This window comes from Ctenopharyngodon idella, chromosome 14 (genome assembly GCF_019924925.1).
Source record: "Ctenopharyngodon idella isolate HZGC_01 chromosome 14, HZGC01, whole genome shotgun sequence".
NCBI lineage: Eukaryota > Metazoa > Chordata > Actinopteri > Cypriniformes > Xenocyprididae > Ctenopharyngodon > Ctenopharyngodon idella.
The window spans coordinates 6973211-6993712 of record NC_067233.1 but is presented as its reverse complement, the minus strand read 5'-3'; the positions used below and the strand labels follow the sequence as shown (position 1 = coordinate 6993712).

Here is a 20502-nt window from a genome sequence, read left to right as displayed (position 1 = left end):
TGCACTCAACTTCTTTGGTCGACCATGGCGAGGCCTGTTCTGAGTGGAACCTGTCCTGTTAAACCGCTGTATGGTCTTGGCCACCGTGCTGCAGCTCAGTTTCAGGGTCTTGGCAATCTTCTTATAGCCTACGCCATCTTTATGTAGAGCAACAATTCTTTTTTTCAGATCCTCAGAGAGTTCTTTGCCATGAGGTGCCATGTTGAACTTCAAGTGACCAGTATGAGAGAGTGAGAGCGATAACACCAAATTTAATACACTTCCTCCCCATTCACACCAGAGACCTTGTAACACTTACAAGTCACATGACACCGGGGAGAGAAAATGACTAATTGGGCCCAATTTGGACATTTTTACTCAGGGGTGTACTCACTTTTGTGGCCAGTGGTTTAGACATTAATGGCTGTGTGTTGAGTTATTTTGAGGGGACAGCAAATTTACACTGTTATACAAGCTGTACACTCACTACTTTACATTGTAGCAAAGTGTCATTTCTTCAGTGTTGTCACATGAAAAGCTATAATAAAATATTTACAAAAATGTGAGGGGTGTACTCACTTCTGTGAGATACTGTGTGTGTGTGTGTGTATATATATATATATATATATATATATATATATATATATGATACAAACAAATCAGTACATCTTAACTAGTAGTAAAATTACATTATGTACTTTCCATTAGAAGTCTGTGATAGGCTACCAGTAGGATGTAAGTTTCCTTCCACTTAAATCCTACGTGTATCACAGACTTCTAATTTATTATCTATTTATAATTAAATTATTGTTGTTTATATAAAATTATACATACAAGTGAAAGAGAAAACAAGACTTGTTCAGTATTCAGCGATGCTCCGAGTCCTCGTGCAGTTAATGACACTGCCTCTCCATCGCGCGGATCCCGCGCAAACGACCTGTCCTCTCATCAGCACCGCAGCGCGCGCACACACACACACAGGGAGAACAGAGGAGTGGTACAGTCCTTGGCTCCATCACATGTGTTTCTGACACAGCTAGAACTAACGCTTCTTGACTTACTGCCTCTGGGTTAGCCGGGTCCAGATCGTTGTCTCGTTATTTATACAGTGCGTGTGGCTGGTCGTTTTGCGGAGGAATTTCCCCCTCTCGAGAGCACTCAGTGTGTGAGAGACGCGGGAAGGCGTGACTGCGGGAAATTTATCGTCCTAGCCGTTATTTTATCTCATCTCACAGCTGCTGCTTTTAATAAGTTTGGATACCTACTGTAAAGTTTTTATTCACCTCGTTCCACTACAATGAGGATCTAAACCGAGTTTTACGAGGTAAGATATTATATGAAAAACATTAGTGTCAGGTTACTTTTGTTCAGTGTTGCTTTGACTTGTTTGTAATTGCAGTTGGTTAACGTTTGCCAGTATGTTGAGACATTATGTAGTGATACCACTGTTTTAATATATAAACGTGCAGCCTTTCAAGTAGGCTAGTGAGTATTTTATTGACAAGTTGGAATACTCAGTGTCTTCATACACTTTAATGGCATTGAATTCCGCCCAGCTGCACGGAAATAACCAGACATAACAAACTTGTAGCATTTTGCAACCTTGGGATATGGAATACATGCATAGAATAGTTTAGGAGTGGATTGGGGACCTGTCCTACGTCCCACAGCCTCTTACTGTACTTGATATGCCATGAAAATGTTTGCAATTGTAATCGTGCACAAACAGGTAGTTTATCTTCAATGCACAAAACCATGGTGCGGATTATGGGGGCGTATTTCAGGGCTTGAAATTCCCTAGAAGAAGTCAAAAGAAAAGGTTGGGGAGGTGGGGGGTGTTTTTTGTATTTCCCCTCATACAAATGTAGGTCTCAACACGATTTTCAGATAAAAAATTAGACAAGTGTCAAGAAGGTCAGAGCGCGTATTTTTGCCAACTGACTTTAGCGAACAGACTTCTTTAGCATTAGCTATTGCGATTAGTTTCGGGCGGTGGTCGATAAATCACGTCAAATTATATTTTTAGAGTTATATATTACAAATACATCACAAAACAATTGGTAATGTTAAAAAAAAGTTAACTGTTATTTGGTGCTGCTAGCATAGTTAACTAAGTACGTCAAATTACAATCTCCGTTGCGCGAGATCGTTTCCACGTCGTTAATAACATTTTACATTTATTAAATTTACGTACGTTTAAAATATGAATATCACTACACGCTTTCTGTATCATGATCCTAAAGAAGCATCGATGAAACAATTTCAATTACAGGCCATGGTTTCAGTGTTTTCTTAATGTATAAGACAGGAAACTTAAAAATTAATCTGAATTGGTCTATTGACCCCTTAAAGGAGCCAGTCCATATAGGCTAAGTGACTGAACCATTCATTTGCTATACCGATTAAACGCGGTTGCAGTTATATTAGCCTATGTCTCACATCACGTTTACATGGAGATGAGCATATGACTAATTGGGCTCATTTGTCATCAAGAGCACTGGTGGCACAAAACGATTTACAAGGCAATAGCTACTTCATCAAATCAGTTCAACAAGGATTATAGTAATGGGCTCTCATTTTAGACCCAGATACTGATTATTGAACAGTTATCAAGTAAGGTATGAATAGAAATTAATTTTCAAAGCTTTTTGCATTAGCATTGATTCATTTCAACTGATTCCGTTTCTGTCCAGTTATAACGCCGACAACTCCATAGTACGTATTGTGATTGAAACGTCATTTGTCTTTATCCCAAATATCCATATTGCTTTTACACGGTAAAAAAAAGTCAAACAACCATCAAACCAAACATCTAAAACATGGCGGAACTAAAGAAGCACGACATCAGAATTTGTTGTGACTGAAAAGGTACTCAAGAGTAGAGGCCTGCCATTTTGTGCTCTGATGATCTCGATCATGATACAGAAACAGCTGCGAATACAATGCGAATATGACAATGGTGTTTTGAAGCCCAACTAATTTTCAGCCAGTTCATTATGATTTTACAGTTGTTGTTTTTTTTTGGCGCATTAAAAATAGAGGTCACATTGTGAACATAGACCCTTGATTGCAAGAAAAAAAAAAGCATCATCCTCTGATTAGGGAAAAACACACATGTCGCCTGCTGGGGGCTGTAAAAGGACAGAGTGAGGAAAAAACAAAAGGTCACTAATGTCAGTTGCTTATTTAGAAGATATAGACTCTCTCATGTATCACATATTCAGCTGGGAAGAGAGTGTTATAGCCTTTTACCTCTTATCAAACGGTTCAAATAACACTAAAAAAGAAGAGAGTAAGTCAAGCTTCAATGATGTGAAAGGTGGAATTCAGCCCTGCTCCATGCTTCATAAATCATGTGGCCCTCTTACTTAGTGTGTTTTACTGTTTCACTGAGTGGAAAAAAAAGTATATATATATATATATCAACATGAAGCACCTTTTATGATATCCTAAAATGAAAACAAATGTTTGCAGAATTAAATCATAATGACAGGCCTTTCAGATGATGTTACCGTAGTCAGTTTTGCAAACTGAGTAACGCGTTCAGATTCTTTCTTTGGCATTTCACTGATTGGTCTCTTGCAGTCCATCTGTAAATGACAATTTAGTTCATTCTGCTTGATACACGTTTAAAAAATGCTCTATAGCACCTGTCAATACTACAGTAACATTTTTGGCAGTTTATTGAGTAGAAAAGCTTTGGTCACTTCTTTCAATATTTGTTTATTTGCTTGAGCACTCCTGGTGAAGTAGCTTTTTTAGTCCAGCGCGAGAGAGATCGAGTGAATAAGACTGTGTGTGTGTGTGTGTGTGTATATGAAAGTAGCTCAGCCATCAGTGCCTATTTCAATAGTGCTAAGCAAACAGGCGCAGGTTAATGTACCCTGACAAACACACACTGCCAGCACGTCAGCCTCTGCGTATCACATTTACACTATATTTATTCTGCATAATCACAGTGGACAGACCCGATCTCTGTTGGCTTAACATTGTCCAGGTTATCACAGCCTGTAAAGGATTAGTCTGATTTATCGTCTATACAAAAACGTCCCCATATGCCATATTTTTAAACTGTGGAGGATCTGAAAATTGTCCTTGGCTGAAATCCATTTTTAGTGTTTGCATTGGATTTATCCCTTTTTTACCATTACATGCTTCGACTAACAAGCACATAAACAAATGCTTTAACAAGCAAGTTGCCAAGAGGCAGGCACAAATACATCTTGTTCAATATTTGCTCAAAGCAACAAGTTTACCACCTCAGAGAATTAACAGCTAATCAATTTAAAGGCACTGTAGATGTATCAGAGATGTTGTACTGTTTGCCGGCAGTTGCAGTTACTGGATCCTACGGCCAAATTGACATCTGATTTCCCTCGTGGACTTCAGCACGTCAGCGAGACTTTACACATATTGATTACTCTTTAAACTGGTGTCATTTAAAATTGGCTTGCCACTACAGCTAGAGTGGAGGACAAATCAGAATTTCAAAAAATGCACAGACACAAATACATGCAAAGTAAGTCTCAAAGGATTAGACTGTCTCAGCAAGAGCAGTGGCTAGAATTTTTCGATTAATGCTTTTGATGGATCCATGGACAGAATAATGGTCCTTTTTCAATAAGTTGTTTTGTGCAATGTTACAATGAAGGCAGCATGCAGTGTTTTAAACGATTAGTTCACTTCAGAATTCAAATTTCCTGATAATTTACTTACCCCCATGTCATCCAAGATGTCTTTCTTTCTTCAGTCGAAAAGAAATTAAGGTTTTTAAGGAAAACATTCCAGGATTTTTCTCCATTTAGTAGGCTTTAATGGCTACCAACGGGTTGAAGGTCCAAAATGCATTTTCAGTGCAGCTTCAAAGGGCTCTACACAATCCCAGCCGAGGAATAAGGGTCTTATCTAGCGAAACAATTGGTCATTTTCTAAAAAGAATACAAAATTATATACTTTTTAACAACAAATCCTCGTCTTGCACTAGCTCTGCGATGTGCCACACATTACGTAATCACGTTGGACAGGTCACGCATGACATGACGTAGGTGGAAGTACCGAGCAAGTGTTTACAAAGCGAACATGCAAAGAGTAAGTCAGACGGCCTTTACAAAAAAAAAGTAAAACAACAATGTCAAAGAAGTTGGAGGAGAAAACAAGATGGAGTTTTTCGCCCTACTGCGGTACTTCCGCCTACGTCACGCGTGACCTTTCCAACGTGATTACGTAATGTGTGGCGCATCGCAGAGCTAGTATATAAATTTTTATTTTAATTTTTTAGAAAATGCCTGATTGTTTCGCTATAGATAAGACCCTTATTCCTTGTCTGGGATTGTGTAGAGAACTTTGAAGCTGCATTGAAACTGCAATTTGGACCTTCAACCCATTGGTAGCCGTTGAAGTCTACTATATGGAGAAAATTCCTGGAATGTTTTCCTCAAAAATCATTATTTCTTTCACTGAAGAAAGAAAGAAATAAACATCTTGGATGACATGGGGGTGTGTAAATTATTAGGAAATTTTAATTCAGATGTGAACTAATCCTTTAAATTGTTCTTGGTTTGTTGTTAAGGACATGTCTGAAATGTAATCATTGAAAAATGTAACCCTGGAGATGTACCTGTTTAGTAGTGTTATTGTGTATCTAATCTACTTTATAAGTTAAAAACCAGGCACATTTTATTGTGAGACAAGCTGAAATAAATGTCAGCCAAGGTCTCTTGTGCATTGTGTTTCTGTGTGCTTATTAGTACTGAATTGTGATGGATTGCTACCTGCAGCATCTGTCTTTACATGACACTTTACATGATTTTACAAGAGCCAGTGTTGTGATATATTGCTTTTGCAGCTGTATCTTGAAACTTTTTGTCTCTTTGTAGCATCTAGAAAGTGTCTGTGCATTTCTGGCCATGCATTTTGTTTCACCCTAAGGGATAAGAACATTGTGGATTGTGCTTGTGTGTGTGTGTGTGTGTGTGTGTGTGTGTGTGTGTGCAAGTGAACTGCTTCAAGTCAGAGACGTTCTCTGTGTGCTATAGATGTCCTAAAGTCCATTACAGACTTGGCTGCCTGCAGTACACTTTTCCAACCTCCATAACATCCTTGTTTCTTTTCCTACCAGTCTTAAATTCTCTCTCATTCTCTTTTTCTCACTTCCCCCCCATCTTCACCCGCTCTCCCACACCCCCCGCACTACTCTCCAATTTGCTGTGGAGCTCTCTTGCCTGCCTCCTGCTGTGTTGGAGGCAGCCTATGATTTGCCACAGGCAGGAAGTGCGCTGACCAGGCAATGAAACTCGCCAGTATCCCTCTTCCAAACTGCCTCAGCTCTGGAACCAAGGGATTTACATTAATGTCCTGCAGAGATGACAGTCAAAAGCTAATGCTATATATGAGAATAGAAACTGAAAAGAAAAACGGGAAAGGGTATAACAAGAGTAATGAGTTGAGAGATGCTTGTGGCACAAATCTTATTCTGTAATGAAGTTAAACTGACGATTTTTTTTTAATTCAGTTTAGGATGGAATGCATTCATTTGGATTAGGATTTCTAGTGTGGTGCAATGAGGTTTGCTTGCTGTTGAATATTTGAAAAACAGGTAAGGCTATTATCCCTTTATAATTTGAGGTGAAAACCATTTCAGGTGATTACTGATAAAAATGTTCAAAAACGTAATCAAGAAAATCCGCCATGTTGAAATCAAAGTTATTTTCCCTTCAATCTTAATCTTGATATGAAGTCAAGGAAAATTGGTTTGTTAATTTGCCTTCCTTTGCTGTCACTACATTTGCTCTATACAGCTGAATATTTTCACCTCAGCCTTGCCCCATGAGTTCTCTCTTTTGCTTTCCTTTCATTTAACTTATCAAGTAAATGAAAACTTGGTAGGTCATCTTGCATTTTGTACAGTCAGTGCATTTAGATTTACAGGATTCTGCACTGTGTTTATCAAAACATTTCCATCACCTCTAAAGGGAACATTTCTGGCCATAATGCTAGCAAGATGTTTACATTCTTATTGATTTATATTGAATGTATATGTATTTATTTATGAATGTTATTTCTGTAATATAAGTCCAATTTTTAAAAAAAAATTATAATATGTGTTGCAACTTATATTCTAAAGTGACTTATATAATGCAGTTAATGCCAAGCACGCAAAACGTGCGCAAAATACACACATTTGGATTCATGCAGAATGAGAGTGGTATATGAGGGTTACGAAGTTTATTTGTATAGTGCATTTCCCACATGTCGATAGTTTTAGTTTTGCTTTAAATAAATATAATTTTCATTCCTGTTCGCTTCTGAATCGTGTTAAATTTAAAGTATTTGTTCAGTACTGATGGGAGCTAAAATACGTTTTTATAGTGTTTAATGTTTGTACATTTTTTTTAAATTTTTTTTTATTTACTGGTATTTTACATAATTTCCTAATGTAACAATGTAACTTGTACACATACGCAGCCTATCTTTAACCTCTGCAACTTATAGTCAGTTGTGGAAAATACGGTATATACATATACCGGTGTGTGTGTGTGTGTGTGTGTGTGTATATATATGTATATATGTATATATATATATATATATATATATATATGTATATACACACAAACACACATACACACACACACATATATATATATATATATATTGAAAGCATTGTATATATTCAACAAAAACATCTACACATAGTATTTTTATCTTCCTATGATGAAACTCTTATGAATCACACAGCTGCAGAAGCATGAGAAGTTATCTTCAGAACATAGGGCGTAAGAAAAAAAGCCAGTGGCAGTGCCGTGTGAGACATTTCAGTGTAATGTTTTTTTAATAAGACCTGTGATCTCTTTGTTCTGATAGTGAGTGTGCTATCATGACCTATATAACCTCACTCCCACCTTTTCAAACTGACATGAGGTGAATTGTAAAAGTTTTGTTTAATCATCTTAAGGCCCATGCCAAGACAGATTTTCACAAATGAATTCCTTTGCCCATTGAATTGCGATTAAAATGCAGTAAATAAAACACTTCTTCAAGATGCAGTAGTCACAGAGAGCATCGTTTAGGAAAATATTGGATGTCTTATTGGTCTTAAAGTAATGATTCAAGAAATATTTAAACCATTTAGTAATCTCTGAGGAAGTTGCACATCCTAGTAGATGATTTTAGACAGAATATCTGACATGACCGTTAATGCTCTTAATTAAATCTCACCGGCAAACCTCTAACTCCTGACGAGTCCAAGAAAAGCACAGCCTTGAGGTCATGAATACTGAAAAAGACGAACACAAGTGGATGTGTCTTCCTCCAGGCCTGTGCACATCTGTGTCTGCTCCACCGTGATGCGGGGGTGGTGAAAATGACGACCCCCAGACAATAGTGGCACTATCCCAGGGTGCAGCAGTGTAGTGTGGGAACAGGCACTGGCTAATGGAAGCGTGCCCTTGTTTCCCGTCTGTATTTTTTCTTCCTGTTGTCTCACAGTGAGCGAGTGGCTGGGCTGGGCTCAGGGAGAGCAGTGCAGCGCATGAATTATGCAAAGCTGTCAAAGCAAGCTATTGTCGGTGGTGGCGGCCACACTAAAGCTCAGAACGGGTTGCGTGGAAGGGGAGGGGTTCTGTATTTCTTCGGGCTATGTGCACTTAGTTTCCTAGTGCGAACTTTAGTCTTGGCCGATTGGAAAGATCCAGGCAGGAGAATTAAAGAAAGGCTTTTAGACGAAGAGGAAGGGAGTGAGTTGATGGAGAGGAGGATGCTGCTGATGCAGACAAAAAATTATTTTGATTGAATTAAAGTGGCATGCGTCCTAATGAGATGCTAATGCTGGAGAAATCTTAAACTTATATTTTCACCTTTACTGTGTGTGGAATGGTGGGTGTTAAATTAATTCTTAATATTGATGTAGGGAGTTATAAAATTTATGATTGTGCAGTTCTATATAATCATAGGCATAAATAAACAATGCAGCCGCCATAGATGTTAACAACAGCACAGTGCCATCTGGGTACTCTGTCACAGAGAGAGATCTTACAGACTACCACAGAGAATTTATTATGTACATGGTATTAAATAATGAGTAGGATTACTCACTGTCTGTATGGTGAAACCATGCCATTAATGACCAACAAAGCATTTTCTAGGAATACTTACTGTATCAGGTTATTTTATCACGTACATTTTGTCTGCAGCAACCCTCTCCTAAGAGGCAACTCATTTGGAGTGATGTATGATTTGACCCATTCCTAAGTTGCATCTGGTAAAATATATAAGTCAGTGAAGTACAGATTTAACTCTGGATATTTGTTCCAATCTCATATTTCTGTTTTAGTCGGATGCTAAGTCTGTGTGGACCTGTGAGACACTATGTTTTGTTATAGTAAGTGCTACAAAAACAGAAAATACAGCAAAGATTATATGGTGAGATTCTTATTTTGTGAAACTATAAATATATATTGAGTGCATCAGCTTTTCCCACTCTGTTCTGTCCATATTTCTCCCCTTCAATTTAATTTGTTTCACTTTCACATTTTTACTGTCTGAAATAAAATAAGAAATTCGTTTCTTACTCTACTTCAGTTAGATACAATGCAAAATATTTGTATAAAATAAGACAGGTTTACTTTTTGTCATTGTTTTTGAGAAATGTTCATTCAGTGACACTGCATTGCAGCATGCTTCTGAAGATACATCTCTTCTTAAAAGATACATCTCCTCTTAGAAGTTCACTCAAAGTTACTTTTACTAAGGATGATTGTGTGCAATGTTCCGGTTGAAAATCTTGTTAGTTATTCTATCTGCTGGTACTCTGAGTTGGAGGTTTTACAGCCAGACCATCTCCCCCTTGGCCTTCTTTCACCAAGCAACCATCCCATGTCTCTCTGGATGAGCAGCTTTGAAGCAAATTTATATACTCCAGAGAAGAAACTGGATACTGTTAAAGTCTGTGGTCTCTTAAAAAAAGCCCATATTTTATCTATTTCCAGAAATATGTTTCCATACCAAAATAGTCAAAACAAGCAGAAGAGTTCTAGTGCTGTGATGACTAACCTTGCCTGGAAGTTTGCTTGTTAGGTAGTATAAAATTATATTTTATTTTTACTTTTCGTTTCTCATATTTTTGACACGAGTCAATAACCCTAGGTTACTTCAGTAGTCTGATGTTTAGAAAATGGATGTTGATTTTTGAGAAGTTCAGAGTTCCAAGGTGAAGCAAATGAATATAGGAAACATACTGTGGATTAGTTCTTTTAGAAGATGTTTTCTTTAAAAATTGATTAAGAGTCATTGGAGTTTGACAAAGAAGGGCATGATGGTGGTTCTTCACCTTTTATTAAATAACCATATGTAAATTTTAAATGACCTCTATGGCACCTAGTGAAAACTTATTGATTAAACCTAGATTTGAAATTACTAAAAAAATCTTCTTATACTTTATTTCATATAACTTATTTCTGTGGCATTCATCCATTCTATCTGTCACTTATTAATATAGGAATTAATTGCTAGTCTAAGGTCAGAGGGTGGACTGAGCAACGATGTTATCAACACTGATTTAAAAAACACATTTAATGTTTAATCGAACATCCTGTTTACAGTACACGCACTAAATAGTAAGCACAAAGTAGTCAGATTTACTTTAGAATCACTCTGCAATCTCTCTGAAATCCATTTTTTCCCCCCGAACTTTCTGTTGTCCATTGTGTGCTATCTGAATTATTCTGAATGATCTTTCTGTATATGTCCTGAAAGCTGTATATGATGTTTGTGCACACCTAATGGATTCACAATAACTGAGAGCACCACCAGATAAGGCACCTTGACTTTGAACCAATGCAGTCACCCATGGTTAAATAAATTGGTGGCAACCTTCATGACCCATCTTTCTTACCTGAAGCGCATTGGGTATTCTGCAGATGGTGTGAGAGTGTGGGCCTGGTGGCTGAAAGTGCACATCTACAGCAAGTCTCTTTGTTTGGTAATTACATTTCATTGGGACTAGCTGCGGATATTGGATTCCACCTCTGACCCCAAACTCCATAAATAATGATCATCATAGTAATGTCGGCCAGCAAGCCCGTACTACGATCCAGATGTTGTATGCCCGGCTTCCTATCTTCATCTCACTTCATTAACCCCAGATCCAACTTATCAACCTTTCTACACCCAAAACAGTGCATTTCTTGTGTACTTTCATCATCTAATAGCATGTTTATGAGCATGCTATGGTTATACCTTATTATTTGATTTTTATTGTTGCATCATATTTATCAGCAAAAGCAATTTATGTGCATCATTGAAAAATGTATTTTACTGGAATGCACTGTTTTTAATGTAAATAGACAACATTTTTATTCAGAGATGTTTAACTTTTTTTTTCTTGTATCAATCCTAAATGTCTTATAGTTTTTTGTTAATTGCCATTCACCTTGCTGCTGACATGGCATTAAAACAGTCCTGAGCTTTAAAAATACATTAAAGGGATAGTTTACCTAAAAATGGAAATTCTGTCATTTACTTAACCTGCGTTGGCCTTGACAGTTCCATGAATCTTTAACATCCCTAGAACCTTTACAATGCAGAAAATGTCCTTTTTAAGGAAAAATGATCTTCAGATAATTAAAATGTTCTTCACATTAAGAAAAAAAAAAGGGTTTTAAAGGGTTTGTTCACCCAAAAATGAAAATTCTGTCATTAATTACTCACCCTCATGTCATTCCAAACCCGTACGATTTTTGTTCATCTTCGGAATACAAATGAAGATATTTTTGATGAAATCTGAGCGATTTCTGTCCCTCCATAGACAGCTATGCGACTACTATTTTGACACTTCAAAAAGTTCATGAAGAGATTGTAAAACTAATCCATATGAATTGAGTGGTTTAGTCCAAATTTTCTGAAGAGATTCAATTGCTTTATATGATGAACAGATTAAATTTAAGCTTTTATTTACATATAAACATTCATCAACTCACACAGCAGTTATGGTAAACGGAAGCTCAAGCATGTTTGCTTGACGTTTGCTTGACGAGAACCAATGAGGTTCATTCTTGTGTGTCACACAGCACGTTTGAGCTTCCGGAAGAGGTTTGTTCTCGCGTGTGAAGCAGGTTCGGTTGAGTTTTTGTTTATATGTGCCTAAATTAAATCTGTTCATCATATAAAGCAGTTTTGTCTTTTCAGAAAATTTGGAGTAAACCACTCAATTCATATGGATTAGTTTTACAATCTCTTTATGAACTTTTTTAAACGTCAAAGTAGTAGCTGCGTAGCTGTCTATGGAGGGACAGAAAGCTGTCAAATTTCATCAAAAAGATCTTCATTTGTGTTCTGAAGATGAACAAAAGTCTTACGGGTTTGGAAAGACATGAGGGTGAGTAATTATTGACAGAATTTTCATTTTTGGGTGAACTAACCACATTTTTCATCTATTGCATTGCTGTGAAAACACTGGAAATGTTATTTTTTAAGTGAGTATGATTTTTCTTGTCAAATTTTCATTTTTTGATGAACTGTCCCTTTAACTTAAAAGTGAAATGTTGTATTTGCTTTTTATTTGGTTGATAATTTACAATTGTAATCTTTTTTTTTTTTTTTCTGTTTTGTTGGTCAACCATAGAGCCCAGGGTCACTATCCACAATAACGTTTGTTCTCACCTTTTTCAGTTACGCCAGATGGTCGGGCATCTAATTTAGTGAGGTCATTGCCATTAGATCATCATAAGTGAGGTATAGTCAAGTGACATCTTCTTGCCTGGTTGCTTCTTGCTACAATATAGTTCCCACTGGCCCCTCTACTCACTGCTGAGTCTTTGCTTTTCAATGGCCCCATGGGTCAGTGCCCACCTGAGCATGATATGACCGCCAGAGCTCTACTGTGATTTATATCTCTGCTTCTCATTCTTTCTAAACTTTTCTAAGTGGGTGATTTCTAGCCTATATCTACGCCACCAACATTTTTAGGTGTTCTTGTTTGAAGGGTTTAATATGTCTAAACAAGCTCTTGATGAATAACAGAAATTTAAGAGCACAATTAAAAAATTTTATTTGATTGCTTACTAATAAGCCATCGTGGTTTTGGTCTAGGAAATTAAACCGATGATAATCTGATAGACTTGGAGACCAGTTTTAAGGACATTTAGAGCTAGACCAGTATGTCTGAGCCTTCCTTGCCCCTAGCTAATCTAAATTGATCCGAATACGGGGGCCGTGTTACCCAAGGATAACTCAGTGGGTGCTGTCCAATGCAATGAAGGATAGAGGAATTCTGCTGGTGTGCTCAGGCGACCCACTGCGCCTTTGCCCAACATTGCACTCACACGCGAGAATAAAATGACCAGTGCTAGAAAGACAACTATATTTCATTTATCTCGCTGAAATATTGTTTAGTAAACTATAGCTCACTCTCTCTTTCTGACAGGAGCATTTTGATACCGGCACATCATTTATTTTACCTCAATCGTATCCCATTACTGTGGACGTATGCAGTAATGCTGACCTAGTCTCCTCTGTTTCCTCCTACAGTGTTTTATTATCCTCATTGTTTCTCTTGTCCTCTTTATAGTGCTTTAAACTGACAGTGGGGTCTCTAGGCAAATGCGTTCTGCACTTGTGTCTGTGTAGACTGTTCCACTACATAAGATAGACGACACTGGAGAAGAAGCCATGGAATATCCTTAAACTCACACACCACTGAAACTCAAGCAATTCTCCAGAGCTTTGTTGAACAGTTTTGGCACAAACCTCCCAGGAAACCTACTAAAGGCTTACAAGTCTGTGTGGATCTCTCATGACAAAGCCAGTGCAATGAAAGCGAGCATTTTTAGTATCACTTCATTTGACTTTGCCTTTGCTCAAAAATGCTGCTTTTTTTTCTTTCTGTGGAGGACTGGGGTGAATTCTGTTTCAATATGGTTGAATTATGGGATAGTTCACCCAAACATGAAAATTCCTCTTTTACTCATCCTAATGACATTCCTAACTTTTTTTTTCTGTGAAAGACAAAAAAAAAAAAAAGATATTTTTTAAGTTAAAGGGATAGTTCACCCAAAAATGAAAATTCTGTCATAATTTACTCAAGTTGTTCTTGGGTCCGATCAACTGTTTGGTTACCGACATTCTTCAGCAGAAGAAAGAAATTCATACAGGTTTGGAATAACTTGAGGGTGGGTAAATGACGACAGAATTTTCATTTTTGGGTGAACTATCCCTTTAAGTGTTTAAACGTCTTTTTTGGGTATATAATATAATATAATATATTATAATATTGTGCTTAAAATATTGAGAATATAAAATATTGAGAATGTAAAATATTGAGAATTAACATTTTTCAAAAGCTAAAAAGTAATTATTCTTTTGTCTGTAATTGTAAGAAGAGGAAACTGTGTTTTAGAAACAATATTTACGAACCTTGAGAGATTAATGATATGGTTTAACAATGTTATCAGGAAAAAAAACTAGTCGCTGCGCCCCCTCTTACTTTGTCTTTGTGACTAATTGTTCTTCTAAGGCTGTACAAGGAACTTGATGAACTAAGCAGGAGTGACATTTCTTTAAAGCTTTGTTACTTTCTTCTATTCCCCTTTTTACATGTTTCGTTCTCTCACTAAGCAGTGTTTTTTTTTTTGTCTGTCTAAGCAGGGGGAGTGGAACTAAGAGTGGAGAAAGAGGCGCACAGACAGACCGACAACTGGAAAAGAGCAAACTAGAACAGACAGAAGCAAGAGAGAAGCGTAGAAGAGGACGAACACAGCATGAATGTAACATGGAAGTGAAGGAGCGTCGGCCTTACTGCTCTCTCTCTCGGAGCAGGAGAGAACGAGGGAGAGACTGGGAGAGAGAAGGAGACAGAGAGGAGGGGGAGGGCTACAGGGAGGGTCCCGGCAACCGCCGTCACACCGGCTCATCCTCCGTTCTTACCCAGAAGTCCTATAGCTCCAGTGAGACTCTGAAGGCCTTTGATCAACACCCATCTACCCAGGGGCTTTATGGGCATCGTATGCCAGACATGGTGCCAAGGGACACCGAGGAATACAGAGCTCCAGGTAAGTGCTCTTTAACATTCACCATATGGACAGGAGACTCTGGAGTCCTTCAGGCTTGCAAATGTGATGTTTTTCAAAACCAACAAGGAAAAGAAAAACAGACGTTTGAAATGAAAAAAAAAAAAAAAAAATATATATATATATATATAAAAATAAGAAATATAGTATGCAGCACTAAACTGAATAAACATGTCCCTCTAGACATATACACTCTAAAAAAAGATTTTATGGTATATAAAAAATATTTAGAATCAAATGTTTCAGCATGCACAATTTAATACTGTAGTGAGAATCAATAAATGAAATCTTTCGAAATTAAATAAGTCTTGAAGATACAGTGGCATACTGTGGTACATCACCATCAGTAATGTGACTGAACTTCACCTTGAACTCTAACCCAAACAGAAGCTAAATCTTCAGATTTAATTCAGTCTTATCCAGAAAATAAATCCCATGTCCTCGAAACATTCTTGACCAAAAAAAGAAGACATTATTTTCCAAGAAAATATTTTTTCATTTTGAATACAATGTAGCTTATATTTTTTATTTGATACGCAAAAACAGAAGAAAAAAAAATCGGCACACCAAGGCTCCAAAAAATGCAATATTTAATAATGGACTCTCACGCAGGTGACGTTTCGAGCACACGGGATCTTTATCAGACACAATAAAATCCACAGAAATCCAGCCTTTTTAAAGAAATTCAAGCAAGCAGCAAATGATTGATTTTTTTTCATTTTACAATAAAAACACATACAGGACAGTGACCAATATAGACATTATTTCTACAATAAAACAAGAATATTTATATTACTGTGGTTACAAAATTGTTACCAGATATGTATGCTTTAAATTCTGAATACAAAATTATTTAATTTCTCAAACATTTTGTATTTCCCTCTTTTTAATAACAACTATATACAATGTAACATGGGGAGCTAATTCATTATACCTCTTAAAGGAACGACTTTTCAGATCACTTACCATCTAATAAACACTTTTTCTAAATCAGTAAAAGTCTGATCCTATTGGTTACATGCAGCAATTTAACTGCTGTGTTGCACTGTGATCCAACACCTACTTATTTATTTCAGCTTGAATACCTTTTATACAGTCAAACCAAAAATTATTCAGACATTTTTGATATTTTTGATATATTTTTACTAGTGGGTGCAGGACACAGTAGTTCATTTATGTAACTGAGGATAGCAAAATAAAGTAAACTGTGACATATTATATCCAAAAATTCTTCATACAGTGGACTACCAGTAAAACTGATAAAAATTTGGAACCAAAAATTATTCAGACACTTTGACCTGACCATGTTTTGCTTAAGTGTTATCTGACATAATTAAGATTAATTTTTTCTGACACAGTCTAACTCTGAGATCTTGTCATATTTTATTACCGTTTTTTTGAAACTATAGTGAATAAACTGTATTAATGAATGAAATGTTCAAGGTGTCTGAATAAATTTTGGTTTGACTGTATATAATGTAAATACTATGTGTTGACCGAGCCACAAAAAAACTTTGAATTTTTTCAAAACAATGTAAGCCCTCAATGAAATTTTAATTAGTTTAATTTACTGACTTTCATATATTATTTCAACCTGTCATTGAAGGAGTCTAAATTAAATTACTTTAAATCAGTCAAAACACTCCTATTAGACAGCTGTATTCAGGTTGGGCATTTGGGTTAACTTCATTTTCATTTCATTTTGATTTTTCATAGAGCCTAGCAGACACTCATTTGCTGATTATTCACAAACTATTCAAACTATTTCATAAATATTTGATGGTGTATCTCATGATGAGACACTTTTTAAGTGGAAGGGTAGGATACTGTTCATTCAAATTTAATTTCATTAGAAATACACTTAGTTGGTTAATTGTGCTCTATAGTGCGCTCCATAACCTTAGGCTGTTACACTTAGGGGGACGTCCTTAATTAGCAGCCGTGTTTGTGCCTGATCGGCACAAATGGCGATGGAGAAAAATCTTGCCTTTATTCATGATATTTTTTTTTTTATCACAGCCTGGCTAAATCATGGCAGTTTGCCCTGCATTGGTTACCAGAGTTTGCAGTATTTCAAAATGTGTATTTCAGATAATGCCCTCATGTGGTAATTAATGTCAGCACTTGTGTTGAGTTATTTTGTTACATATCTATGAGTGTACTCATAATTTAAATTCCGGTGTATTCATTTTGATGTGTCACCAACTCTGTGGGCTTTTAGTCATAAAGCATTCAGCATATGCTAGCAGGTACAAGAATATGATTTTAAAAGCAGAGCTGAAAGAAATAGAGCGGTGGTGAGTCTCAAGGTGAATTTCAATCTGAAGTGGAATGGTTTCTATTTTGTACTGTGTAGTAAATCCTCGTATTTTCCTGTGTTGAACGAGGTAGACCTAAACCACATTCAGATTCAGCTGAACAGAAATTCACCTGATGATGGGGAAAAAAAGGTCAAACAGTAAATAAGTTAATTTAGCCTATGACAGAATGAATGTTCTCCTTTAATAAAAAAATGGATCAGACTAGACTTTTTTTTATCAGGTTATTTTTTAAGTTAGTGTAATTTTGTTTCTTCATATTTTTTCATTAACGTAAATGTTTGAACGATTTTGTATATTTTTGATGCATGCCTGTTTAAATAAAAGTTGAAAATAAACTCCCTGCCTCTACCTAATTACGGGCATTTCGAGATTAAAATGAATGTCTAGTAAATCAATATTATATTTTGTTCTGCCAAAACTGTCTGTATGTTATTGTTTATCAATTTCGCTTGGCTTGTCATTTTGTATCCTGAGTAAAAATGTATTGATAAGGTTAATACTGTTTTTTGTGGCACTATTGTTATGAATAAAAGCCACTTTGAATTGAGTATTCACCATTATCTAAATTCATTTCTTTAAGAAAAGGTAACAATAAAAAAATATCAAGTAGCATTTGCAACACAAATAGGTTCTTTTAGTAGTTTTCTGTTATTTCACGTCTGCTCATTTTCTTGTTTAATCGTTGTTCTTATTTTTACTATTTTTTTTGTATTGTTTGTAGTTTTTTTATTTTGTGTTTTCTTAATTGAATTTCAGCAATGAAATTAGTCTTTGTATTGCTAGGCAGAGCAAAAAACACAAAAGTAAAGCATAAATCTTTAAAATAAATAAATAAATTATATATCCCTGGTTTAAAAGTATAGTCACCACAGAAATTCACAAACATGAACAGCATCTTAAAGAGCAAATATTTTAATATAAAAGTGTATATATACTGCAAGAGTTTGAATGCAAGATTAATCAGTTAAATAGTGTGGGAATGTTATTTTCAGCAAGTTTGCGGTTATTTTGTTTACTACTTGTTCTGCATATGCTCTCTGTATTAAGTATGCACTTTAAATCTTGCAGGCCAGAGTCTGTCACTGAGGCAGCTTGGGATATGTGGCCCTGCTCCTCGTCGTGGTCTGAGCTTCTGCGCTGAGACCGGGCTCAGCCATCATACTCAGCTCAGTGGAGCAGACCATATCCAGAACGCAGGGGGCATTTCTCCCGATTGCGCCATGCTATGGGTTAAGTCACACAGACGGGACTCGCGGCTGTCTAGCCGGTCCAACTCTGCTTTAACACTCACAGACACAGAGCAGGACAACAAATCAGATCAGGAGAATGGTAAGTCTACCTGTGTTTCATTCTCAAATGTATCCTTACATTGGGCAAAATTCCCCGATAGTCAATGTTGGTGACGTAAAACTGCAAAAATGGGAAAATACCCCTGAGCAAGTCAAGGCAAAGTCACCTTGAGTCACTCAAGGGTAAGGATGTAATTGGTTAGAGCTAACAATCGGTAGCCAATGACTGGTTGAGATGACAATATTAATGGATCGACTGGTTATGTTTGCAGCCTAAGGGGCACAGTGGGAGTTGTAGGCATTTCAGAGAAAATAACATTATTTCCTGAAGCATATGAGCAAACGGTGCAGAGAACTGCTAGACACTTCCTCTGGGCCTGTGCCCAATCGTAGATGGCTTTGTTAAAGTCACTCATATTGGTGTGCGGATCCACAGGGTGTTGCTGGGCCTGCGAACAAACGCTACGGTGGATGAAGAGGGGCCCACTGGTTTGAAGTGCAAATTGGTGTGCGTTGAAAACCCTAATGCCTTGTGGATTAGGGAGTGTCTTTGAAAAAGCAAATTGTCTATATATGAAATACATGCGTGTCAAAGCACATACATCTGTATTTTAATTTGATTTTTTTTTCCTCAGGACACATAAATAGCTTTTTTTTTCCCTGTGGCAAGCTGGACTGTTTATTTACTGTTAGGATTTATCTACTTGGTTTTGCTTTTAGAAGAGAGAAAAAAAAAAGTCTGTGCCGAGCCTTTTTTGAAATTTACATTCATATATTCACTACTGAGTTGCAAACATATGCAAGATTAGTAGAGGAAAAAGGAAAGTAAAGGTTTTAAAAATATTTGTTTATTCTGAAATGCGGTGGTTATTTCTGACAGAATGGATATTTGTGCTTTAAAACAGGAAAGGAAAAAATAAGGGAATGTAATCCTACTCACTGTAGGCTAAACATTTTTAATGGAGGATCTGTAGTGTCTCATGTTCAGCGTTCACTGCATTGATCAAAGGAAACCGCATCTGAAATGCTCATGCTCAATTTACATGTCACATTAAACACTATTTACTGCTGCTGCCTCCTCGTTTGGTGTGATATAAAGTTTAATATAATAAGAATTCACTTCTGAGAAGCTCTTGTCAAAGTATAGTTTATGTTATGTACACATTTGCGACTAAAGAATAAACCAAGTGATATACTTCTATTTAAGTTCGCTAACATTTAATATTTAGATTTATTATTTACACAGTGGGAAAAGTATTTATTTATACAGTGGGATGCAAACGTCTGAATACATTTTGAAAATCTGGGATAAAAATTTTTATTTTAAAGTGGAAACAAAACTTTAGATTTTGAATCCTATTATAAACAAAGAAACATTATTGACAACAAATGAATAAGAAATATTCCTGATTCTGCATTTCTAGGTCAAATTTGTGTCACTGATCATGTGAATTCATTTGTGCATAAGGTTAAAATTTCTTCTGCTGAAACATAAGATGCTCTTTGTATCATTCTCAAATCATGCTAACATGACCATCAGATTGATTCACTAGTGGTCTTAACATTTTGGAGCTCATTGAATGTGTAATTTGTACCCTGCTAGTTCCCTATATATATCTGCAAAATAGCCTCTGAAAAAAAAAATACTCTGGCAGAAGTTGTCTGATTTAGACATGCAGGTTAGCAGTAGTATTTGACCACTGCTTTTTTCTTTTTTCTTCTATGCTGGGTTGGGTCTGGGACTTGGTCTGTTTGAGTCAAAATATAATCATGTAGCTGAGAGCGGACTGTCTGCTTCACAGCATTCCATTAAGAGAATGAGGTCAGGTTTTTCTGCACAGCCGTTCAGCTTCT

The 20502-nt window shown here is 36.5% G+C and overlaps 1 protein-coding gene across 6 annotated transcripts in view; it reads left to right on the top strand.

Moving 5' to 3' along the window:
- Positions 1-914: 914 nt before the first annotated feature.
- Positions 915-20502, top strand: part of si:dkey-237h12.3 (teneurin-3) — a 117077-nt gene continuing 97489 nt past the window's right edge. For 4 of the 6 annotated variants that reach the window (XM_051918327.1, XM_051918326.1, XM_051918325.1 and 1 more), the window contains exons 1-3: positions 915-1303; positions 14614-15020; positions 18428-18688. In XM_051918327.1, coding sequence (XP_051774287.1) covers positions 14741-15020; positions 18428-18688 — 541 coding nt within the window. In that variant the 5' untranslated portion in view covers positions 915-1303; positions 14614-14740. Of the gene's footprint in view, positions 1304-6490; positions 6575-14613; positions 15021-18427; positions 18689-20502 lie in introns of all 6 variants that reach the window. The other 2 variants (XM_051918324.1, XM_051918323.1) reach the window with 2 other exon arrangements.